The sequence below is a fragment of the Trichechus manatus genome, unplaced genomic scaffold (genome assembly GCF_000243295.1).
Source record: "Trichechus manatus latirostris isolate Lorelei unplaced genomic scaffold, TriManLat1.0 scaffold00017, whole genome shotgun sequence".
In the NCBI taxonomy this organism is placed as follows: Eukaryota; Metazoa; Chordata; class Mammalia; order Sirenia; family Trichechidae; genus Trichechus; species Trichechus manatus.
In genome coordinates, this window is record NW_004443953.1 from 17,319,881 (window position 1) to 17,343,406 (window position 23,526).

Genomic DNA, 23,526 nt, shown 5'->3' on the forward strand with positions numbered 1-23,526 from the left:
TTTATCCCTAGCCGCTCTTAAAATTCTCTCTTTATCTTTGGTTTTGGTAAGTTTGATTATAATACGTCTAGGTGACTTTGTTTTGCTTTCTACCTTATGTGGGGTTCTTGTCATCTTTCATGATATCAGGAAAGTTTTCTGCGAACAAATCTTCAACAGTTCTCTCTGTATTTTCTCTCATCCCCCCCGGTTCTGGTACTCCAATCACTCACAGGTTATTCCTCTTGATAGAGTCCCACATAATTCTTAGGGTGTCTCCATTTTTTTAAAATCCTTTTATCTGATTTTTCCTGAAATAAGTTGGTGTCAAGTGCTTTATCTTCAGTCTCACTAATTCTGACTTATATTGCCTCAATTCTGCTCCTCTGACTTTCTATTGAGTTGTCTAATTTTGAAATTTTATATTTAATCTTCTGGATTTCTGATTGCTGTGTCTCTATGGATTCTTACAGCCTGTTAAGTTTGTCATTATGCTCTTCTCTAATCTTTTTAATTTCCTCTATTGCATGTTCTGTGTTTTGATTAATTTCCTTCCTAATTTCTTGATGAGTTCTGTATATTAATCTTTTGTATTCTGCCTTCTGGTAATTCCAAGAAAGTTTCTTCGTCTGGAAAATTTCTCGATTCATTATTTTGGGGGCTTGCTGAAGCCATCATGGATAGCTATTTATGTGATTTGATATTGACTGTTGTCTCCAAGCCATCAGTAAGTTATTATATTTATTTCTTTTATGTTTGCTTACTGTGTCCTAGCTTCTTGTTCTGTTTTGATATGCCCAAATAGGTTGCTCGTGTGAGCTAGTTTGATTATTGGCACCTTTGAAGCTCAAATGTCCTTTTAGCAGGTGGTTAGATCTGTTACTAGATACCTGAGCTCAGGAGTCCACCCACTCCTCCTGTATGGATTCAGCTTAGGTGCCCAGGTAGATAGCCACCAAGTGTGTGTTGTCGGCTCTCACCCACAGTCATAGACAGGCATGGGTGATTGGTGTAGACACAGACATCTGGCTGCAGCAGGGGGACACGCTCTGAGCAAGGTAGTGGGCCGACAGCTTCCCCCGAGTGTCCAGGAGGAAGGCGTGTCCCTGTTCCCTAGAGCACATAGGTGGGTGGGTTTTGCAGCCAGACTCTAAGCACCTTATGCTGTAGGTGCTGTAAGGACTAGGGGGCACGTCTTATTCATGGGCCCCTATCACAGGTGGCTAGGTTGCGTGGGTGGAGCCACCAGTCCTCAAGCCCCTGATGTGGGTAGGTGAACACCCTGCTTAATGGGCAGAGCAGTGTCAAATGTCACAAACCTGCTACTTCGCAGCTGAAACAGTTGAAGTTAGAGTCCCGGTATATACCCTGTTGTACTGCGGTAATGAGGGCCTACGCCGTTGAGATGGGCCCACACAAGTGTATGTAGGGGGAAAGGCACTCAATGTCCGTGCATCCCTTATGCCTGTGCCTAGGCAAGGGAGCTATGCCTACCCTGGGTTCCTGGTTTAGGGGAGCCGGCAGTTTATTTTTTCCTGTTTGTTAGTTTGTTCTCTCTCAAAGGCAGGGAGAATGGTCCTGGGCGTGTGATGGATCCTACTTCTGGCCCCGGGGACTTGGCAGTTGCTGAAGCCTGTCCGGGACCTAGTGCAGAGCAGAGAGCGGAGAGGTAAATGTGAGAGAGGTTTTTCCCTAAGGGGGGTGTTTTTGATTCGCGCGATAAGCTGTATCCAAGTACTTATCTTTCATTGAGGGCTGCTTCTCACTGGTTCTTGGTGGCTGTGTAGACTTTGTGGTGCTGGATCTCTCCCAGTGCAGAAAACACACCTCCCGAGCACCACTGCCTGCCTGTCTCACTGCTCACCCATGAGCTGCTCAGGCCTGAAGGGCTCAGGCTGTCGCCAGGTCAGGTCTGGCAACTCCTTGCTGCTTCTGAACCATCTCTCCCTCCCCCTTCTGCTCAGTCTGGTTCCTCAACTCTGCCTTAGATGTTCAGGGCTTCCAGATTGCCATATGTTGTTTTTTCGGGTCTTTGTTATAAGAGGGTCCACTGGAAGCGTCTGACTACTCCACCATCGTGGCCCCGCCTCTATAATTTGTATCTTAAATGTAACTTCTGTAGACTTCCATATTTAAAATCCTCATTTATATATGTGTATGAATATATAAAATTTAAAATAAAGTAACAAAACAAATAGATCAGCTAATTATTTATCTTTTGAAAGAAAAAAGATCCCTTAAACTTTGTTATTAGTGTATGAACAGGGTGAATATTAAGGAGTTACTCAGTATGCTGGGCCATGACTATAATTACTTCTGAATAGCTTTATTCAGATTTTTAGGCAGTACTTTAAGTGATTTGTTATCATGAAATTTAAAGTACTATTTTTTTTTTCTTTTTGTAAAGTTATACACATTGGCGCATTTAGGATTAACTAGCTTCTAAAGGAAAAGAATGATAACCTGCAAGTATTTAGTTTTAATTTTCATAATTTTTCTATTTAAATCAAAGCACCCTTTTAAAGCCCCTAAAATCAGCCTTTTATAAATAAAGTAAATCATCATGTGATGCACTCCTTGATGATGGCTTATGTTGTTTTTCTTAAGAAAGAGTTTAATTAAGATTTGATTTGCTTCTATTCTGTACTTTGTTTATTCATCACCGAATCAAACATAGGTCTTTAATGTCACTGCTAAGTCTGACTTTTTGGGTCATTGATGACCATTGCAGTTTTTAAAAAAGCTGCTGAGTATTTATCGTTTGAGTATGATTACAACGTAATAGAGCTTAATCCAGCTGCCTATGACCTTAGCATGGGCTTCTGTCATTGCAGAATACTTCTTGTCAATGGCCACTGTTTACACTTTGTTAAAATCAATGGAAATGTAGAAATAATTCATGAATAATTGTGAGCACAGTATTTGAATGGATGTTTAATAAATATGCATTAAAAATCTAATTACAGTAATGAAGTTTACAGCTGAAATTTTAATTCAGCCCTTTAGAAATATTAAAAGTGCTTTTCCTGATTGTGCATTTTTCTCACAGCAGTTGGGTAAACATTTTGAACTGGAAATCTAAATTCCTTATGTAGTTTTGATTTCATTTAACTAAGCATGTGTTCATTTTGGCAACAATATTCTTTCTCTTTGTGAAGAAGTAAAGCTCCTTTTATTCTATAACTGTTACTTAGAAGAATTTTGATCAGCTCTGTTTTAGGGCTGTGAACATATGGAATACCAGATGAATAATAAAATGTGACCTGGAAGACTAGATTGTGATTGGGGTTTAATTCTGTAGTGCTGGGTCAGTCATTTAATTTCTTATTTCCGTTTCCGTATCTGTAGCATGGGATTAAGTATCCTAACTCTACCTTCCTCACAAGTCATTTGTGAAGTTCAGATAACTTATTTTGTGAGAAAATCCTTTCAAAACTATAAGAAATATTACATAAATGTGGGGCCATGCAGGAATAATTGAAATATTAATACTGAAATGCCAGAGGCTATGAATTCCAGTCAGTGAGTAGAAATGGAAGGAACTTAACTCTGTATTTTAATTTGAAACTACTTTAATTCTGAGGCATGCTCATTCATATTAACAGTGGCTAAGAACCCAGTCTGCTTTCAGTGCTTTGAATTCTAGAAAAGGCAGTTTTGGTTTTCCAAAGATTATGCTAAGGGCCCCTGTAGGTAGCCAGGGTTGGTTTTTGTTCTCCTGGATTTAACCACCTCTTCTCTGGATAACTGTGAACACCTAGAAATTCTTAGAAACTATGACTTACTGTTTTGGTCATGAGGTTTCAAAGAAGGCTGTTGAAATTTAATTTATAGTATGCAAGTCAGTCACTAAGGTAAAATATCTTTGTTTAGTAAGAAATGAGTACTGTTTTCAAAAGGAACGTGAGTAGTTGTGATTTTTTCTGTACAGCAAGATATTCATTGATTTTTTGATTATAGTGGTGTATATTTATTTTCAAATCTGGTAGGCCAGATCCCCCCTCACCACTTTCCTTTTTCATGATTTTCTAAGCTAGTTACATTAGGATTTTAGTGGAAGTGTATTTAATCTGTAAATTAATTAGGGAAGAACTGGCAACATTATAATATTGCCTCTTCCCTTTCAATAACATTGTGTGTCTATTTTTCAGATTTTATTTATGCCTTTGAGAAAGATTTTAGTTTTTTTTTTTTAATACATGGATCTTACAAATTGGTTGTTAATATTTTTCTTTTTTATTCTAGGTTTTTAAAAAATTTTAAGTGGGATCGTTTTGGCTTTTTTCTATAGTATTTTCCAACCAGTTATTGCTGGGATGTTAGAAGGAAAAAGCTGTTAAAATATTTTTCTAGTATCCTTCTTCTTTGCTTGAGAGGGGGCATAATCAAGCCACTCCACTCTTAAAAATTTGTAAGTGGCTTCCTGTTGCCTTTAGGATTAAATTCAAACTGCTTATCATTGCCAGGCTCTGCCTCACCTGAATGCTTGATACTTCTCCAGTAGCCCATCTCTTGCCTCTCTTTGCCTTCCACTTTATGTCTCAGCCACACCAAACTTGTTTCATTTTCTCTACTGTGCCTAGATCTTGTGTTTTGGAGCCTCTCTCAGACTAGTGCATCCTTTTTTCCCCCTCCTTCTTCCCTTTCTTTTTTCCTTCCCTTTCTTTCCTTCCTTCCTTCATTGGCTAACTCCTGGTCATCCTTGTGCTGTCAATTGAAATATCTTTTCCTCTGAATAACTTTCCCTGACTCCATAGTTAGGAGCCCTGGTGGTGCAGTGGTTAAACGTTCAGCTGCCAACCAGAAGGTTGGCGATTCAAACCCACCCAGTGGCTCTGTGGGAGAGAGACTTGGTGGTCGGCTCCCATAAAGATTACAGCCTTGGAAACCCTACCGGGCAGTTCTCTTCTGTCCTACAGTGTTGCTGTGAGTCGAAATTGACTCAGTGGCAACAGGTTTGGACTCCATAGTCTAAGTTATTAGCTATAGCTCTATAATCTCATAGCATCCTTCACTTCCCCTTGCTACTTACCACATTTATTAGAGTTGTTTATTTATTTGTTTGTATCTCCTCCAGTGCACTGTGAGCATTTTGAGTTTAGTTACGGTGTCTGTGTAGCTCACCGCTGATTACATTCACAGTTTACAGAGCTTCGCACTTTATACCAGTACCAGTTGCCCTCAAGTTGATTCTGATTCATGGTGCTGTAGAGTTATTTGTTGAACTATTTCTTGCTTACTGAATTCTTCTAATTAATAGCTTTACAATGGATTCTTTTTAGTATAATTAAGTTTTTGAACTTAAATGCATCTTAGTTAAGTTTTATGTTGGTAGTCTCATCCAGCTTTTAAGAACATCAGCATCTTCTTGAATCATGATTATGATGCAACAGGGCTTGTCTCCCAACTTTGTGTCATCTTCAGATTTGAGAGCTACACCATTTATGTCTTCATTTAGTGCCACATATATTAATATTTTGAACTTGAAGCTCAAAAACGAGTACATAAATCTAGTTATTTGTCAAAATTCTTAAAAGCCACTATGTGAAGTATAAGGGCTTTTAGATTTATATGGAAAATAATTTCTTCTAACACTTAAACTCTGTGCTTTTAATAGAAAAAACTAGTGATGGTGGTAGTTTTTTAGAAGAGTCATTTCTTAGAAGAGACCGGTTGATCTTATAGTGGAGGCAGGGCAGAGCTCTAGCACGGCCTGAGGATGGAGACCCAGGTGGAGTGGGTTGCTTCAGGAGGCTCACATACTTAGGTAACCTGAGAGAGGTTTGTGTTTTGATTTTCTGTTGCCTGGCTACGGTGAATGGGAGCATGGCCTTCAGTGGTGTATGGTATTGTGGTTGTTTTAATGAGAGAGGCTTCCTGGTGGTTTTGGGTCATTTAGCTTCAGACCCTGGCTTGCCCATTTACCTACGTTTCCTAACCTTTTAAGGTGTTTTAGTCTTCTCATCTGTAAGGAGTAATAATATCTACCTCAGATTTTTTTTGAGAGTTAAAATACTGTATAGTAAGTGCTATTTGTGTTCTGGGTACATAGTATGCACTTAATGTTAGCTTTCTTTGTACTTACCTTTTAGAGTTCTGTCAATCATGAATTTTCAAATGAATCCAAGTTTTTGGAAGAAAACCTTAAGCTGTTAAAATGAACATATAGCATATGGCTGTTGGGTTATATAAATACCCCTTGTATTCTGTTGATTTCATATAACATCCCTAATCATACTGAAGTAAACACACATAATGCCTTACTTATTTAAAAATAATTTTATTGTGTTTTTGGTGAAAGTTGACACGGCAAATTAGGTTCTCATCTAACAATTTCTATACATATTGTTCAGTGACATTGGTTACATTTTTCACAATATATCAGCATTCTCATTATTTCCATTCTGTTTGTTCTGTTTCCCTTAATCTTGCTCCCCTGCCCCCCACCCCCTTACTTTTCTCCTGTTAGGTCTAGGGAAAATGTTTAACATTTAGTTTCATTTAGATAATTATTTAGAGAAGCACAGTACTCATGGGTGATATTATTTATTTTATGGGCCAATATATCTTTTGGCTGAAAGGTGACCTCTGGGAGTGGTTTGACTTCCAAGTTTGAAAGGAATTCCAGGGCAGTAATCTCAGGGGTTCATCCAGTTTTTACCAGTCCAGTAAGTCTGGCCTTAATTTTTTTAGGAATTTGAGTTTTATTCCACATTCTTCTCCCATTCTATCTAGGACCATTTATTGAATCCCTGGTCAGAACAGTCAGTAGTGGTAGCTGGGCACCATCCAGTTCTTCTGATCTCAAGGTACTTGAGGCCGTTGTTCACACATAATGCTTTGAAGTAGCAGATTCATCACATGTTTTATTGAATATTTATGGATATACAACTGTCCAGGAATGAATAATGCAAAAATGTAGTTTTTTTTCACCTTGGAAACTCTTTAAATTTTTATGGGCATATGTCATCTTGCATATCTTCAATTCTATCCTGTAATCATAGGATGTTTTTGAGCTGAACCCCTTTTTACAGAAAAATTATGTCCCTGACAAATGTATGTAAAGTTTCTGTGTATTAAACCACATCTTTACTAATTTTGAATATGAAGTTGGAGATGGGTTCTCAAAAAATATTTAACCTCAAGTATTAAGAAAAAAAACCTTGAGAATAAAGAAAAAGTTTAAAATAACGTATTTGTTCAAGGGAAACTGTTTATTTTCTATTGAAGCAATATTGCCCACCATTTTGCCTAAGTCTTTAAAGAATATCTCTAAGATGTTTTTAACTACCTACATATGTGTAGAATAAGAGTCCCTGGGTAGCACAAATGGTTAAGTACTGGGCTACTAACTGAAAGGTTGGTGGTTCAAACCCATCTAGAGGCACCTCAGAAGAAAGCCCTGGCGATCTGCTTCGAAAAGTCAACAACAACAAAAAAACAAAAACCATTGCTGTTGAGTCAATTCCGACTTATAGTGACCCTATACGACAGAGTAGAACACCCCCATAGGTTTCCAAGGAGCAGCTGGTGGATACAAACTGCTAGCCTTTTGGTTAGCAATCTGAAAGGTCACAGCCACTGAAAACCCTATGGAGTACACTTCTACTCAGTTCACCTGGTTTGTTTTTTTGATTTATGTTTCAGTTTAGAAACCCAGTCTAACTCAAAGCATCAAAGAACACAAAGGCCACATTTTCCCTTTGCTTTTATCACTTTGTCACACATACTTTGAACATGTTATCAGGAGGGACCAGTCCTTGGAGAAGTACATCATGCTTGGTAAAGTAGAGGGTCAGCAAAAAGGAGGAAGACCCTTGACAAGATGGATTGACACAGTGACTGCAACAATGGGCTCAAACATAACAATGACTATGAGGATGGCGCAGGACTAGGCAGTGTTTCATTCTGTTGTACGTAGGGTGGAAATGAATCGGCGCTGATTTGACAGCACCTAACTACATTATCTTTCCAGCTCTGTGGAAACAGTGTCAATACAATTAAACTTTATGATTTATGTTAAGATTATAATTGCCCCCCGTGACTCAGCAAGGTTTTCCCTCATGTTTTCAAGGTGACTGTAGCAGTTCTAGGTATCCTGATTTCACAGGTTTAAGTACAAAGGCAGGAAGAGGTGAGTCGCTGTCCTAGTCCCCTTTTTAAGTGCAATGGTGGAAACTTTGCCAGAAGCAGACTTCCTTTCATGCATCATTGGCCAGAGTGGAGATCACATGCCCAATCTGCCATGAAGAATGGCATTGCCATGATTGAGAGTCAAAATGGTAGAGCCAGGAGAGGAACCCAGTTGGTGTGACTCTGTAGCCCATGCTTCTTCCACTGTTTCATCCTGCCTCTCTTCTCTACCTGTGGGTACAAATGCTGGCTCTGCTACTTCTAGCTCTAGCTATGGGAAAGTGTACATAGCCTCACTGTGCCTCAGTTTCCTCATCTTTAAATTAGGGATGCTATTAGTATTTACCTCAGGGTGTTGTTGTAAACATCAAGTGAGTTAATATATGTAAAGAACTTACAAAAGTACCTGGAACTTAGTAAGCACTCAGTAAAAGTTAGCAGTTGTTGCTGCTGTTGTTATTAGCTACATGATTTTCGTCAATTTACTTAACCTGCAATGCTAACTCTCAGGTTCAAATTACAGACATCTCTGAACTGGAGTATTGTAATAGTCTCCTAACTCGTCTCCTTGCTTCCACTTAAGAAAAAAAGAAGCTTTATTGAGATAAAGTTAACATACCATACAATTCATCCATTTCTGCCTCTACTTTTTCATTCCAAAAACAGAGTAATCTTTTAAAAAAATAAGTAAAATCTTGTCACACCCCTGATCAAAGCCTTCTTTCTACTTGTTCTCAATCCTACTTATAAAATCCACAATACTTAACATGGTTTACAAGACCCTCTGGCTCTTCCTTTTCACTCCAACCTCATATTGTAGCACTCTCTGCCTTACTTATTTGAATCAGCCACATAAGCCTTCTTTCTCTCCCTAAGAAAGGTAAAGTTCATTTCCATTTTAGGGTTTTTGCCCCAGCTGTTCCCTCTACCTGGGATGTTTTTTGCCCAGCTTTTCCTCGTGGCTGACTCATGGCATTCAGGTGTCAACTTAAATGTCACTTCCAAAGTAAGGCTTTTCCTGATACTTAATCTATAGGAGTCCCCGGTCATTTCCTACCACTGTGCTTCTCAAACCTTAATGTGCATGAAACACCTGGGCATTTGGTTAAAATCCAAATTCTATTCAGTAGGCCTGGGCTAGGGCCGGAGGCTCTGTACTTCTATTAATCTCCCTGGGGATGGATGCCCATGTGACTGGTTAGAAGTTCTAGCATATCCATCTCTTTTATTTTCATCAATATACTTAGCCCTACCTGATATTTTCTATTTTTTCCCTTCACCCCTTAATATATTTCATAAGAATAAGGATAATCTTTTACATCACCACAGTAAAGTTATCAAGTTCAGGAACGTTAACATTTATCTAATACTTCTATGTGATCTATAGTCCATATTCCAGTTTTGCCGGTTGTCCTAAGGATCCAATCCAGGATCACATATTGCATTTGGTTGTCACATCTCTTTCCATCTCGAACAGGTCCTTGGCCTTTTTTTTCCCCCTTTCTTGACATGAATGTTTTTGAAAAATACAATCACATTATTTTATAGAAAAATGTCTCAATTTGGTTTTCTCTGATGCTTTTTCATGATGGGATAAGATCAGGAGATGTATTTTTTTTTAGTTTATTGTTGTTAGCTGCTCTCTGGTTGGTGATAATTTCTTGTGTATTTATTTTTTTGTCTGTCTTCCTGCTGACTGGAGTGCAGGTTCCATAAGGAAAGGAATTTCTTTTGTTCAGTGCTTTTCCCTCAGTGTCAAAAATAGTACTTGAGACGTTGTGAATGAATAAATAAACACATTTTTCCAAGGCTATTTTAGTTATTTGTGTAATAGGATTGTTGTGAGGATTAAATGAAATAATTATGTTAAGTCCCTTAACCTATCCCGTGGCACATAGTAGGCATTCAGTGCATGTGAAATACTATTAATAGATGTTTCCTTCTAAAACTCTTAAATTTTGACAATTCTTTTTAAAACAGTGGTTCTTAACCTGTTTTTATTCACAGACTTGTTTGAAAATCTGATGAAGGCTGTAATACATTTAGAGACCTTGCCTCAGAAAAAATACACATAAATACACACACACACACACACACACTTCTTTCTTTTTTAAATGAAATGCACTTATATTGACTCCTTCATTTCTGTTTATTCAAAAGAAAGATTTAACAGAAGCACTATTTCCTTTCATTCTTAGTTACTTGGTTGATTATTTACAAATAATGCACTAGAATATTTATATGCAAATAATTACTCAGCATTCGCAATTGAGGACAGTTATTATACGTAAATATCATGTAAGGAACTACTGTGATATGTATAAAGCATTGTATGCTTGTAAAGTACTCTTTTAAGCCAGAATAGCAGAGAGTTTAGGGATAAAATTTTAAAAATAATACATATTTTGGTTCATATCCTAGCTTGACCATGCACCAACTGTGTGACATTGGGCAAGTCACTTGTCCACTCTCAGCCTCGGTTTCTCATCTATAAAATGAGAATAATAATACCTATCTCATCAAGTCATTGAGAAAAATAATGGAATAATATATGTAAAGTATCTGCTATATAGGTACCAGTGTATAATAAATATATTAATGCAAATATTTGCTTCTTATATTTTAATTGTGATCTTTAATATATTTGTTATTTTCAATGACATTTTTGGAAGATGATCATAATAGTCTTTTAATTTCAGGAGTATCACAGACATCTCTTCATAGCCCCATAAGCTTGTCATTGACCTTAAGTCAAGACTCTGTTCAAAAAAGAACCTGTATTTTTATATCAGTTCACGTTAGGGCAATTAGTGACAATTCATTTTTGTCTAATTTCTTTTTTAATTGTGTTGTTGTATTGCCTTTTATTTTTGCATTGTAGCCTACCAGGTGCCATTAAGAAGAGCAGAGGTACTGTGGTTTATTCTGTTATTTCTTACTGTAGTGAGTTTAGTTAAGTGGAGTATACTAGTACAGACATCAGGACTGCAGAACTTCAGAAGAGTTTTATTTCTTCCAAACTTAGGTTTTAAGATGAAAACTTAAGAACTGGTGGAAAGCCTGCAGAAATTCATACTTTTTCCCCCATGGGGGAGGTAAAACTAAACAGAAGTAATTATTAAAATACTATCTAGGAAGTTATAATAGATTATTCAAATAATTTTATGAGATCATAGGACATCAAGATACTGACTAAATCTTAAAGCAAGTGGGCTGTGGAGTTCAGTGGGTCATTTCTGGAACTTAGTTTAGGAGAAAGTGATGACATAAAGTACAAATTTGAGGGATTAGAAAGAACACAGCAAATTTTGGGGGGCCTCTAGAAATCTTAACATTTATGTTTATAGATTAGTGTGTGGAACCTCAGCATGGCATTTTCCCACTGTCCATTTGCAGTACAGTAAGACATTAACACAAATCAAAATAATATGGCAGCACCATCCCATAATTTGTGTACACTGATGTGGTAACAGATTTAATTTAGTGCGGCTTTTGAAAAGTCGTTTGTGTTTCAGTTTATACAGCTGCTGTCCCGGCCTAAACTGGCCAGTGTCTCAGCCTCGAGTATCTTGCCTGACTGATTCTCTTTGTCTCTCTGCTGACTAGCTGAATTGATGCCTAGCTGAACTGGTCTTCAGTGCACCTTGGTTTTCTTTTCTGAAAATTGGGAATGAAGTATATATTACTGAATAAAGATATTGGATTAGTAAAAAAAAAAAAAATTGTAAGTGAAGAACTTTTAGTGTCTCAAAAGGCAGATACCAAGAGAAACAATGTGTTTTTTTTTTTTTTATTGTGCTTTAGGTGAAAGTTTACACAGCAAATTAGTTTCTCACTCAACAATTTATACACAAATTATTTTGTGACATTGGTTGCAGTCCCTGCGATGTGTCAACACTCTCCCCCTTCCCCACCATGGGTTCCCCATTTCCATTGTCCTTTTCTCTATCCCTTCCTGCCTTCTCATCATTGCTTTTGGGCTGCTGTTGCTCGTTTGGTCTCATATTCATGATTGAACTCAGATGCACGAGAAACAATGTATTTTGCCCTCAGTTCTGATATGTCCTGTGAATAACTTTTTGTTGTTGAGAACATACACAGCAAAGCATACACCAGTACAACCATTTCTACACGTACAGTTAAGTGACATTGATTACATCCTTCGGGTTGTACAACCATTCTCACCCTCTTTTCTGAGTTTATCTTCCCCTGTTAACATAAATTCACTGCCCCCTAAGGTTCCTATCTAATCTTTCAAGTTGCTGTTGTCATTTTGATCCCTTATAGATAGTTCTTAAAAGAGCACTAGATTTTTTTACTAGTTAAGCTAAACTATTGTTTGGTTTTAAGAAGACTTCAGGGGATATTTTTGTTTTAAGGTTTAAAGATTGTCTCAGGGCAGTTGTTTTCAGGGGTTTCATCCAGCCTCCATTGCTCCAGTAAGTCTAGATTCCATGAGAATTTAAATTCTGTTCTGCATTTCCCCCCTTTTGATCAGGATTCTTCTATAGAATCTTTGATCAAAATGTTCAGTAATGGTAGCCGTGCACCATCCAGTTCTTCTGGTCTCATGGCAAAGGAGTCAGTTGTTCATGGAGGTAACTAGCCACACATTCCGTATCCTCCTCCTATTCCTAACTCTTTTTCTTTCCCTGTTGCCCCAGGCCCTGTGAATAACTTTTAAACATAAGATATTTTACGTTTCTAAACAGGGATATGAGGACTGAGGAATAGCTACTGGATTTGCCAACCGTGGGCTTTGGGTAACCTTGGCAGAGGCCGTCTCAGTAGAAGCCAGATCACAGAGGTTGAAAAGTGAACAGGATGTGAGGGAGTGGCCACAAGAGTAAAGGCAACTCTTTCAAGTGGTTTGGCTGTGAAGAGGAGGAGAAAGGGCAGATGCCCTATGACTGTGGTGGCATGGTTGCTGTTGTTCTGGTTTTTTTTAAAAATGGCAATGGGTTGAGCTGATGAAAAGGAGCTAATAGCAAGGGGCAAGTTATGATGTAGGACAGATATAGCTAATGAAGAGGATGAGATGTCTGAAAATGGAGAAGATTAAAAAAATATTTAATAAGCACCTACCATGTACCAGGCACTGTTCACTAGGGATACAACATTGAACAAAACAGACAAAAATCACTGCCCTCAAAGAGCGTAGATTCTAGTAGGGAGACAGAAAATAAAAAGGTAAATAAGTGAAATACATGGCATTTAATATAATTGAATCTAGTGCTCTTTGTCCAGCATTTATGTCTATAAATGTCTATCATGGATTGAATTGTGCCCCCCAAAAATATCTGTCAACTTGGCTAGGTCATAATTCCTAGTGTTGTATGATTGTCTACCATTTTGTCATCTGATGTGATTTCCCTATGTGCTGTAAATCTTATCACTATGATGTGAATGAGATGGATTAGTGGCAATTATATTAATGAGATCTACAAGAGTAGGTAGTGTCTTAAGCCAATCTCTTTTGAGATATAAAAGAAGTGAGCAGAGAGACAGGGGAGCCTCATACTACCTACAAAGCAGCTCCGGGAGCAGGGTGTCAGCTCCATTGGTTCCTGTGTTGAGAAGCTCCTAGTCCAGGGGAAGATTGATGAGAAGGACCTTTGTCTAGAGTCGACAGAGACAGAAAGCCTTCCCTGGGAACTGACGCCCCAAATTTAGACTTCTAGCCTACTAGACTGTGAGAAAATAATTTTCTCTTTGTGAAAGCTATCTGCTTGTGGCATTTCTGTTACAGCAGCGCTAGATAACTAAGACAATGTCCAAACCAAAACCAAACCCATTGCCGTCAAGTCAATTTCAACTCATGGCGGACCCACGTTTCAGAGTAGAACTGTGCTCTATGGGTTTTTAATGACTATAATCTTACAGAAGTCAATTGCCAGGCCTTTCTTTTGTGGCACCAGTGGGTGGATTTGAACTGCCAACCTTTCAGTTAGTAGCTGAGTGCAAGTGGTTTATACCATACCACACAGCGACGTAATGTATATATACGTTGTTGTTGTTGTTAGGAGCGGTAGAGTCATAGTACGACTCACAGTGACCCCATGTAAAACAGAACGAAACACTGCCTGGTCCTGCACCATCCTCACAATTGTTATGCTTGAGTCCATTGTTGCAGCCACTGTGTCAGTCCATCTCATTGAGGGTCTTCCTCTTTTTTGCCCATCCTCTACTTTACCAAGTCCCTTCTCCAGGGACTGGTCCTCTCCAGGACTGTCCAAAATATGTGAGATAAAATTTTCCCATCCTTGCTTCTAAGGAGCATCTGGCTGTACTTCTTCCAAGACAGATTTGTTTGTTCTTCTGACAGCCCATGATGTATTCAATATTCCTTGTCAATGCCATAATACAAAGATGTCATTTCTTCAGTCTTCCTTATTCATTGTCCAGCTTTTGTATGCATATGAGGCGATTGAAAATACTGTGGCTTGGTTCAGGAGCACCTTAGTCCTCAAAGTGATGTCTTTGCTTTTTAACACTTTAAAGAGGTCTTTTGCAGCAGATTTGCCCAATGCAATACATCATTTGATTTCTTGACTGCTGCTTTCATGGGTATTGACTGTGGATCCAAGTGAAATGAAATCCTTGACAACTTCAATCTTTTCTCCGTTTATCATAGTGTTGCTATTGGTCCAGTTAGGAGGATTTTGATCTTCTTTATGTTAAGGTGTAATGTATATGTAATGTACATATATGTAATGTATATGTAATGTGTATGTAATGTAATGTAGTCTTTGATTTTCATCAGTAAGTGCTTCAAGTCCTCTTCGCTTTCAGCAAGCAAGGTTTTATCATCTGCATATCGAAGGTTGTTAATGAATTTTCCTCCAGTCCTGATGCTGTGTTCTTCATATAGTCCAGCTTCTTGGATACTTGCTCAACATACAGATTGAATCAGTATAATGAAAGGATACAACCATGACACACATCTTTCTTAACTTTAAACCACACAGTATCCCCTTGTTCTGTTCGAATGACTGCCTCTTGGTTTATGTACAGGTCCTCATGAGCACAATTAGTGTTCTGGAATTCTCATTCTTTGCAGTATTATCCATAATTTATTATGATCCACATAGTTGAATGCCTTTGCATAGTCAATAAAACACAAGGAAACATTTTTCTGGTATTCTCTGCTTTCAGCTATGATATCCCTCGTCTCACATCCTCTTCTGAATTTGGCTTGAATTTCTGGCAGTTCCCTGTCGATGTATTGCTACAATCACTTTTGAATGATCTTCAGCAAAATTTTACTTGCATGTGATATTAATGATAGTGTTTGATAATTTCCACATTCTTTTGGATCACTTTTCTTTGGAATGGGCACAAATAAGGATCTCTTCCAGTAGATTGGCCAGGAAGCTGTCTTCCAAATTTCTTGACATAGATGAGTGAGCATCTCCAGCGCTACATCTGTTTATTGAAACATCTCAATTGGTATTCCGTCATTTCCTGGAGGCTTATTTTTTGCCATTCCCTGAAGTGCAGCTTGGACTTCTTCCTTCATTGCCATCAGTTCTTGGTCATATGCTACCTCCTGAATTGGTTGAACATCAACCAATTGTTTTTGGTACAGTAACTCTGTGTATTCCTTCCATCTTCTTTTGATGCTTTCTGGAAGATAGATTAATGGAAACAACAAACCGAATGGAAATCATAAGAATGCTGACACATTGTAAAAATTGTAACCAATGTCATGGAACAATTTATATAAAAATTGTTAAATGGGAACCTAATTTGCTGTGTAAACTTTCACCTAAAACACCATAAAATAGTTAAAAAAAAAAAAAGACCAATTGCTAGCAGCAATTAGGGACCCTGAACCTATGCCTCCAGCTTAGTGAACTGTGAGGCCCGGTGTTCCAGGAGACGCATATCAGATTCTCTTTTGTAGGCCTTGTTATTGTTGTTGTTAGCTGCCCTCCGGCCAAGTCTGGCTCATGGTGACCTTATGTACAACAGAACAAAATGTTGCCTGGTCCTGCATCATCCTCACAATCACCAGCAGTTCAAGTTCATTGTTGTGACTGTTATCTCAGTCCATGTCACTGAGGGTCTCCCTCAACTTCATTAGCCCTCTACTTCACCAAACATGATGTCCTCCTCTATCGATTAATCCCTCCTAACGATGAGTTCAAAGCAAGCAAGCCAGACAATGTTCTGTTGTGATCCACAAGGTTTTCATTGACTAATTTTTAGAAGTAGATTAACAGGCCTTTCTTCCTAGTCTGCCTTAGTCTGGAAGTTCCGCTGAAATCCGTCCACCATGGGTGACCCTGCTGGTATTTGAAATATTGGTGGTATAGCTCCCAGCATCACAGTAGCATGCAAGCCACCACACTATGACAAACTGACAGACGGGTGGTAGTTTTGAGCCTTCTGTATTAGTAGTGTACAACTGAGGCTTCTGTAACAAAGAGACCCCAAAACGTACTGCTTTAAAAGCAAAATGGAAGTTTATTGTTCTTTTACATAAAAATCCAGGTAGGTGTTGCAGAGCTGGTTTGGCGGCTCAGTGTTGTTGGGGAGCAAGGCTTGGTCTATCTTGTTGCTCTGCCTTGCTCAGCATTCTGTGTGCATCTTGTTGCCCAGTTGGTCTTCCAGCTGCTGTCATCACACTTTCATTCCAGGGGGTGGGGTGGGTTGGAAAAGGGAGATAGGAAGACGTGTCCTTTCTCTTTAAGGACGTAGACCAAGACTGCACACATTTTTGCTCACGTCTCATTAGTTAGAACCTGGCCACGTGACCATACCTGGCTGTAAGAGAGGCCAGGAAGTAATATTTAACTGAGCAGTCATATGCCCAGCTAAAATTTCTATTCAGAAAAGAAGAATAGATACTGGAAGACAACCCTGCCCCATCCTGAACATTGGCATATTTAATGATTTTTCTCCTCTCTTAGGAAAAAGATGGAAATAACATTGTGACTGTTAATTTTCTTCCTAGTAAGTAATTTTCTTATTATTGCAACAAAGGAAACGTGGTATCAGTGAAACAAATGAAATACTCTCAAAGTACCTTTGAGAAATCTTTGTCTAAAAAATGTGCCAGAATTTGCTGCTGTTTATTGTTGTTTCTTAAACAGTGAGCCTTCCTGCTCATTGAACCTGCCCCAGATAAAGAATGGAATTATGCTTGGAAGTCACCACAAACAATCATTTTTGACTCAGGAGAGGCTAGAAAAGGATCAGAACACCACCCATCTTTTTAACTATTGCCCATTGTGTCCTTACCTTCTGTGTTCAGCTCTCAAAAGGTTATGGAAAAGGGAAGAAATCACATAAGCAGAGAGCTGATATCAATGTGGTGATATCTGAAGTGTTGTTTTGTATAGAGAGTAAAGGGACAGTAGAAAATCCTTTGTGACTAATCTCTACCTCTCTGCCTTGGTGCATAAGAACCAGAAATAGGCCTTACTCAAAAAAGACACCACCCCTGGTTTTGGGAAGGATCTGGTAAAACACAGGTGGCTCATTTAATGAAGTGGAGGCAAAGCAGAGACTATAGGCCGCCAGGCTTTTTAGGAGAAGGATTACAATTATAGTTTATGGTTTTCTGGTTTATTTCCTTCCATTAAAGCGAAACAATTATAAATAGATTTATTGTGCAAAATATGTTTTGTATTATTACTTTTATAAAAATGATATTTGCAAAAACCACTCAAATATATACACTTACAACTTTGAAAAGTTTTAATGTGACCATTAACAAACATATGTAGAACACTGAAATATCTTCATTTAAGAAAGTCTAAAATTTTATATATACTTGTCTTCACAGCCTATACAGTTCAGACATCTGAGAGCGTGCCCCTAGCTGCTGCGACAGAGGCTTATTTGAAAGCTTTGGCTGTTTGCCATGGACCTCTGGACCACTATGACTTTCTGATCAAAGCCCATGAGCTAAAGGATGATGAACATCAAAGAAGAGTCATGCAGCGTTTGCAGAAATTACACGAGGACCTTAAAGGATACAGTATAGGGACAGAGGGTCTTTTTTCAAAGGTGAGGTTTGTGTGATACTGAAGGTTGAACAGCTAAAAGCGTAAGCATTTTATAAAATGGATTAAATGCAGTAGAGTACAATCATGAAACAACTTGAAATTTTCCACCAGTTTTTTAAAGAAGCTCTGTTGGATTTCCATTCCTGAACTCTTGGTGTTCCGTAGCTTTTATTTACCTTCAGTGATTCAAACCACTTAATATTTAGGTGTTAAAAGAATGCTGCCCAGTCTAAATGAAAGCTTCTATGCAATTCAAAGCTTTCCCTCTCCATCTAGCTTAGGCCAGGCCCAGCAATCAGCAGTGGGAAAGGGGGAGTGATTTGTTCTCCTTTTTCTCCTTCTTTCTGTACTTGCCTGGCTTCTCTAGGGTCAGAGTGAGGGGGATGAAGAATTATAGTGAAACAGCTGTTAAGGCCTTTTGTGTAGTAGATGCTGACATGCTAGCTCTTTGTTGAGGGACATGTTGGTGGGTTCTTTTTTTTTTTTTTAATTGTGCTTTAGATGAAAGTTTACAGCTCAAGTTAGTTTCTCATACAAAAATCTATACACACATTGCTATGTGACCCTAGTTGCCATTCCCACAATGTGACTGCACATTCCTCCTTTCTACTCTGGATTTCCCATGTCCGTTCAACCAGCTCCTGTCCCTTTCTTCCTTCTCATCTCGCCTCCAGACAGGAGCTGCACATTTAGTCTTGTTTATCTATTTGAACTAAGAAGCACACTTTTCAAGAGTTTATTTTATGTCTTATAGTCCAGTCTGTTTGGCTGAATAGTTGGCTTCCGGAATGGTTTTAGTTCTGGGTTAACAGAGAGTCCAGGAGCCATGTCTTCTGGTGTCCCTCCAGTCTCAGTCAGATAATTAAGTCTGGTCTTTTTACTAGAATTTGAGTTTTCTGGGGTCCCGCCAGTCTCACTCAGACAATTAAGTCTGTCTGGTCTTTTTACTAGAATTTGAGTTCCGCACCCCACTTTTCTCCTGCTCCATCAGGGACTCTATGTTGTGCTCCCTGTCGGGCGGTCATTGATGGTAGGTGGGCACCATCTAGTTCTTCTGGTCTCAGGCTGATGGAGTCTCTGGTTTCTGTGGCCCCTTTTGTCTCTTGGGCTAATGTTTTCCTTGTATCTTTGGTGTTCTTCATTCTCCTTTGCCCTAGGTGGATTGGGACCAATTGATGCATCTTAGATGGCTGCTCGCTAGCTTTTAAGACCCAAGATGCCACTCACCAAACTGGGATGCAGAACATTTTCTTAATAAACTTTGTTATGCCAATTGATCTAGATATCCCCTGAAACCATGGTCCCCAGACCCCTGCCCCTGCTACACTGTCCGTCAAAGTGTTTGGTTGTGTTCAGGAAACATCTTAGCTTTTGGTTTAGTCCAGTTGTGCTGACTTCCCCTGTATAGTGTGTTGTCCTTCCCTTCACCTAAGATAATTCTTGTCTACTATCTAGTTAGTGAATTTCCCTCTCCCTCCGTTCCTACCCTTGTAACCATCAAAGAATGTTTTCTTGAGTTCTTATAATAATGATCTCATATGATATTTGTCTTTTTGCAACTGACTTATTTCACTCAGCATAATGCCCTCCAGATTCATCCATGTTGTGAGATGCTTTGCAGATTTATCATTGTTCTTTATCGTTGCATAGTACTGCATTGTGTGTATGTACCATAGTTTGTGTATCCATTCATCTGTTGATGGGCATCTAGGTTGTTTCCATCTTTTTGCTATTGTGAACAATGCTGCAATGAACATGGGTGTGCATATGTCTACTGGTGTGATGGCTCTTATTTCTCTAGGATATATTCCTAGGAGTGGAATTGCAGGATCATATCGTATTTCTATTTCTAGCTTTCTAAGGAAGCGCCATATTGTTTTCCAAAATGGTTGTACCATTTTGCATTCCCACCAGCAGTACGTAAGAGTTCCAGTCTCCTTGCAGCCTCCCCAGTGTTTGTTATTTTCTGTTTTTTTGATTTGTGCTGGTAATGCCAGGGTGAGATAGTATCTCACTGTGGTTTTGATTTGCATTTCTCTAATGACTAGTGATCAGGAGCATTTTCTCATGTGTCTGTTAGCTGCTTGAATGTCTTCTTTGGCGAAGTGTCTGTTAATTTCCTTTGTCCATTTTTTAATTGGATTATTTGTCTTTTGTTGTAGAGGTGTTGGATTCTCCTGTAGATTTTAGAGATTAGATCTTTCTCAGATTTGTAATAGCCAGAATTTTTTCCCAGTCTGTAGGTTCTCTTTTTCCTCTTTTGGTGAAGTCTTTTGATGAGCATAAATGTTTAATTTTTAGAAGATACAAGTTATCTAGCTTATCGTCTGGAGTTTGTATGTTGTTAGTTATAGTTTGTGTCCTGTTAATGCCCCGTATTAGGATCTCTAGCATTGATTCTATTTTTTCTTCTATGATCTTTATAGTTTTTGGTTTTATATTTAGATCTTTGATTCATTTTGAGTTAGTTTTTGTGTATGATATGAGGTATGGGTCCTGTTTCATTTTTTTTGCAGATGGACATCCAATTTTGCTAGTACCATTTATTAAAAAGATTGTCTTTTCCCCATTTGAGGGACTTTGGGCCCTTGTCGAACAAAGATCAGGTGACCATAGGTGGATGGATGTACATCTGGCTTCTTGATTCTGTTGCATTGGTCAATGTATCTGTCGTTGTACCAGTACCAGGCTGTTTTGACTACCGTAGCTGTATAGTAGGTTCTGAGTCAGGTTGTGCGAGTCCTCCTACTTTATTCTTCTTCTTCAGCGGCGCTTTACTTATCCAGGGCCTCTTCCCTTTCCATATAAAGTTAATGATTGTTTTTTTCCATCTCTTTAATGAATATTTTTGGTATTTGGATTGAGATTGCATTGTATTTGTAGATTGCTTTGGGTGGAATTGTCATTTTCACAATGTTGAGTCTACCTATCCATGAGCATGGTATGTTTTCCCATTTATGTAGATCTCTTTTGGTTTCTTGCAGTAGTATCTTGTAGTTTTCTTTGTATAGGTCTTTTAAATCCCTGGTTAGATTTATTCCTAAGTATTTTATTATTTTAGGGGCTATTATAAATGATATTGTTTTCCTGATTTCCTTTTCATCATTCTGTTTATTGGTGCCTGGAATCCAATGGATTTTTGTATGTTTATCTTGTATCCTGCTACTCTTCTGAATCTTTCTATTAGTTCCAGTAGTTTTCTCATAGAGTCTTTTGAGTTTTCTGTATATGGTATCATATCATCTGCAAATAGGAACAGCTTAATGTCTTCATTACCAATTTGGATGCCTTTTATTTCTTTTTCTTGCCTTATTGCTCTAGCTAGGACTTCTAGCACAATGTTAAATAGAAGTGGTGATAAAGGACATCCTTGTCTTGTTCCTGTTTTCAAGGGGAATGCTTTCAGCTTCTCTCCATTAAGAATGATGTCTGCTGTTGGTTTTGTATAGATGCCCTTTATTTTGCTGAGCAGTTTCCCTCATATACCTATTTTATTGAGAGTTTTTATCAGGAATGGGTGTTGGACTTTGTCGAATGCCTTTTCTGCATTGATTGAGATAATCATGTGATTCTTTTGTTTTATTTATGTGGTGGATTATGTTGATTGATTTTATAATGTTGGACCATCCTTGCATACCTGGTATGAATCCTACTTGATCGTGGTGTATTTTCTTTTTTTTATGATGCTGAATTCTATTGGCTATAATTTTGTTGAGAATTTTTGCATCTATATTTATGAGAGATATTGGTCTGTAATTTTCTTTTTTTGTGGTGTTGTTGCCTGTTTTGGTATCAGGGTTGTGCTGGCTTCATAGAATGAATTTGAAAGTATCCCTTCCTTTTCTGTGTTGTGAAATAATTTGAGTAGTACTGGAGTAAGCTCTTCTCTGAATGTTTGATAGAATTCTCCAGTGAAGGCATCTGGGTCACGGCTTTTTTTGTTGGGAGTTTTTTAATTACCTTTTCAATCTCTTCTCTTGTTATGGGTCTGTTCAGATTTTCAACATCAATTTGTGTTAGTTTGGGTAGATAGTGTGTTTCTAGGAACTTGTCCATTTCCTCTAGGTTTTCAGATTTGTTGGAGTATAGTTTTTCATAATACTCTGTTATGATCCTTTTTATTTCAGTTGAGTCTATTGTAATGTCCCCTGTTTCATTTCTTATTTGGGTTATTTGCATCCTGTCCTGTTTTTCTTTTGTCAGTTTGGTTAGTGTTTTGTCCATTTTGTTGATTCTTTCAAAGAACCAACTTTTGGTTTCGTTGATTCTTTCTATTCTTAACTGCATTTATTTCTGCTCAGATCTTTATTATTTCCTTTCTTCTGGTGGCTGTAGCCTTCTTTTGCTGTTCTCTTTCTGTTTGTTCCAGTTGTGTAGCTAATGTTTTGATTTTGTCCCTTTCTTCTTTTTTGATGTGTGCATGTATTGCTATAAATTGACCTCTGAGCACTCTGTTTGCTATGTCCCAAAGGTTTTAGTATGATATGTTTTCATTCTAGGAATTTTTTTATTCTATCTTTGATTTCTTCTGTTACCCAGTGGTTTTTAAGCAGGGCGTTATTTAGTTTCCATGTAATTAATTTTTATCCCTTGCTTTTCCTGTTGTTAGTATCTATTTTAATGGCTTTGTGTTCAGAGAAGATACTTTGTATTATCTCAGTGTTGTGGATTTTGTTGAGAGTTGCTCTGTGGCTTAAGAGGTGGTCTATTCTAGAGAATGTTCCATATGCGTTGGAAAAGAATGTGTACTTTGCAGCTATTGGGTGGAGTGGTCTGTATATGTCTATGAGTTCAAGTTGGCTCATTGTGCCCTTTAGATCTTCTGTATCTTTGTTGAGTTTCTTTCTAGATGTTCTGTCCTTTACTGAGAGTGGTGTGTTGAAGTCTCCTACTATTATAGTGGAACTGTCAATTTCTCTTTTCAGTGCTGTTAAAGTTTGTTTCATGTATTTTGGAGTTCTGTCATTGGGTGTGTAGATATTTATGATGGTTATGTGTTCATGCTGATCATCCCTTTAATCATGATATAGTGCCCTTCTTTGTCTTTTATGGTGGATTTTGTTTTAGAGTCCATTTTATCTGAGATTAGTATCACCACTCCTCTTTTTTGGTGACTGTTTGCTTGATATGTTTTTTTCTATCCTTTGATTTTTAATAAATTTACGTCTTTGTTTCTAAGGTGTGTCTCTTGTAGACAGCATATTGATGGATCCTGTTTTTTTATCCATTCTGTCACTGTCTGTCTCTTCATGGGTGCATTTAGGCCATTTACATTCAGCATAATTATTGATAGATGTGAGTTTATTGCTGTCATTTTGTAGTGCTTTTTTTTGTGTTGCTGACGATTTCTTTGTTCCTCTTACTCTCCTGTGCTGAATTCCTTTTGTTTGCGGATTTT

The 23,526-nt window shown here is 38.1% G+C and overlaps 1 protein-coding gene across 1 annotated transcript in view; it reads left to right on the forward strand.

Annotated features, from left to right (window-relative positions):
- AFG1L (AFG1 like ATPase) overlaps window positions 1-23,526 on the forward strand; it is a 237,281-nt gene that overhangs the window by 12,980 nt on the left and 200,775 nt on the right. Inside the window, exon 2 of the mRNA XM_004372445.2 lies at window positions 17,906-18,129. Coding sequence (XP_004372502.1) covers window positions 17,906-18,129 — 224 coding nt within the window. The remainder of the gene's footprint in view (window positions 1-17,905; window positions 18,130-23,526) is intronic.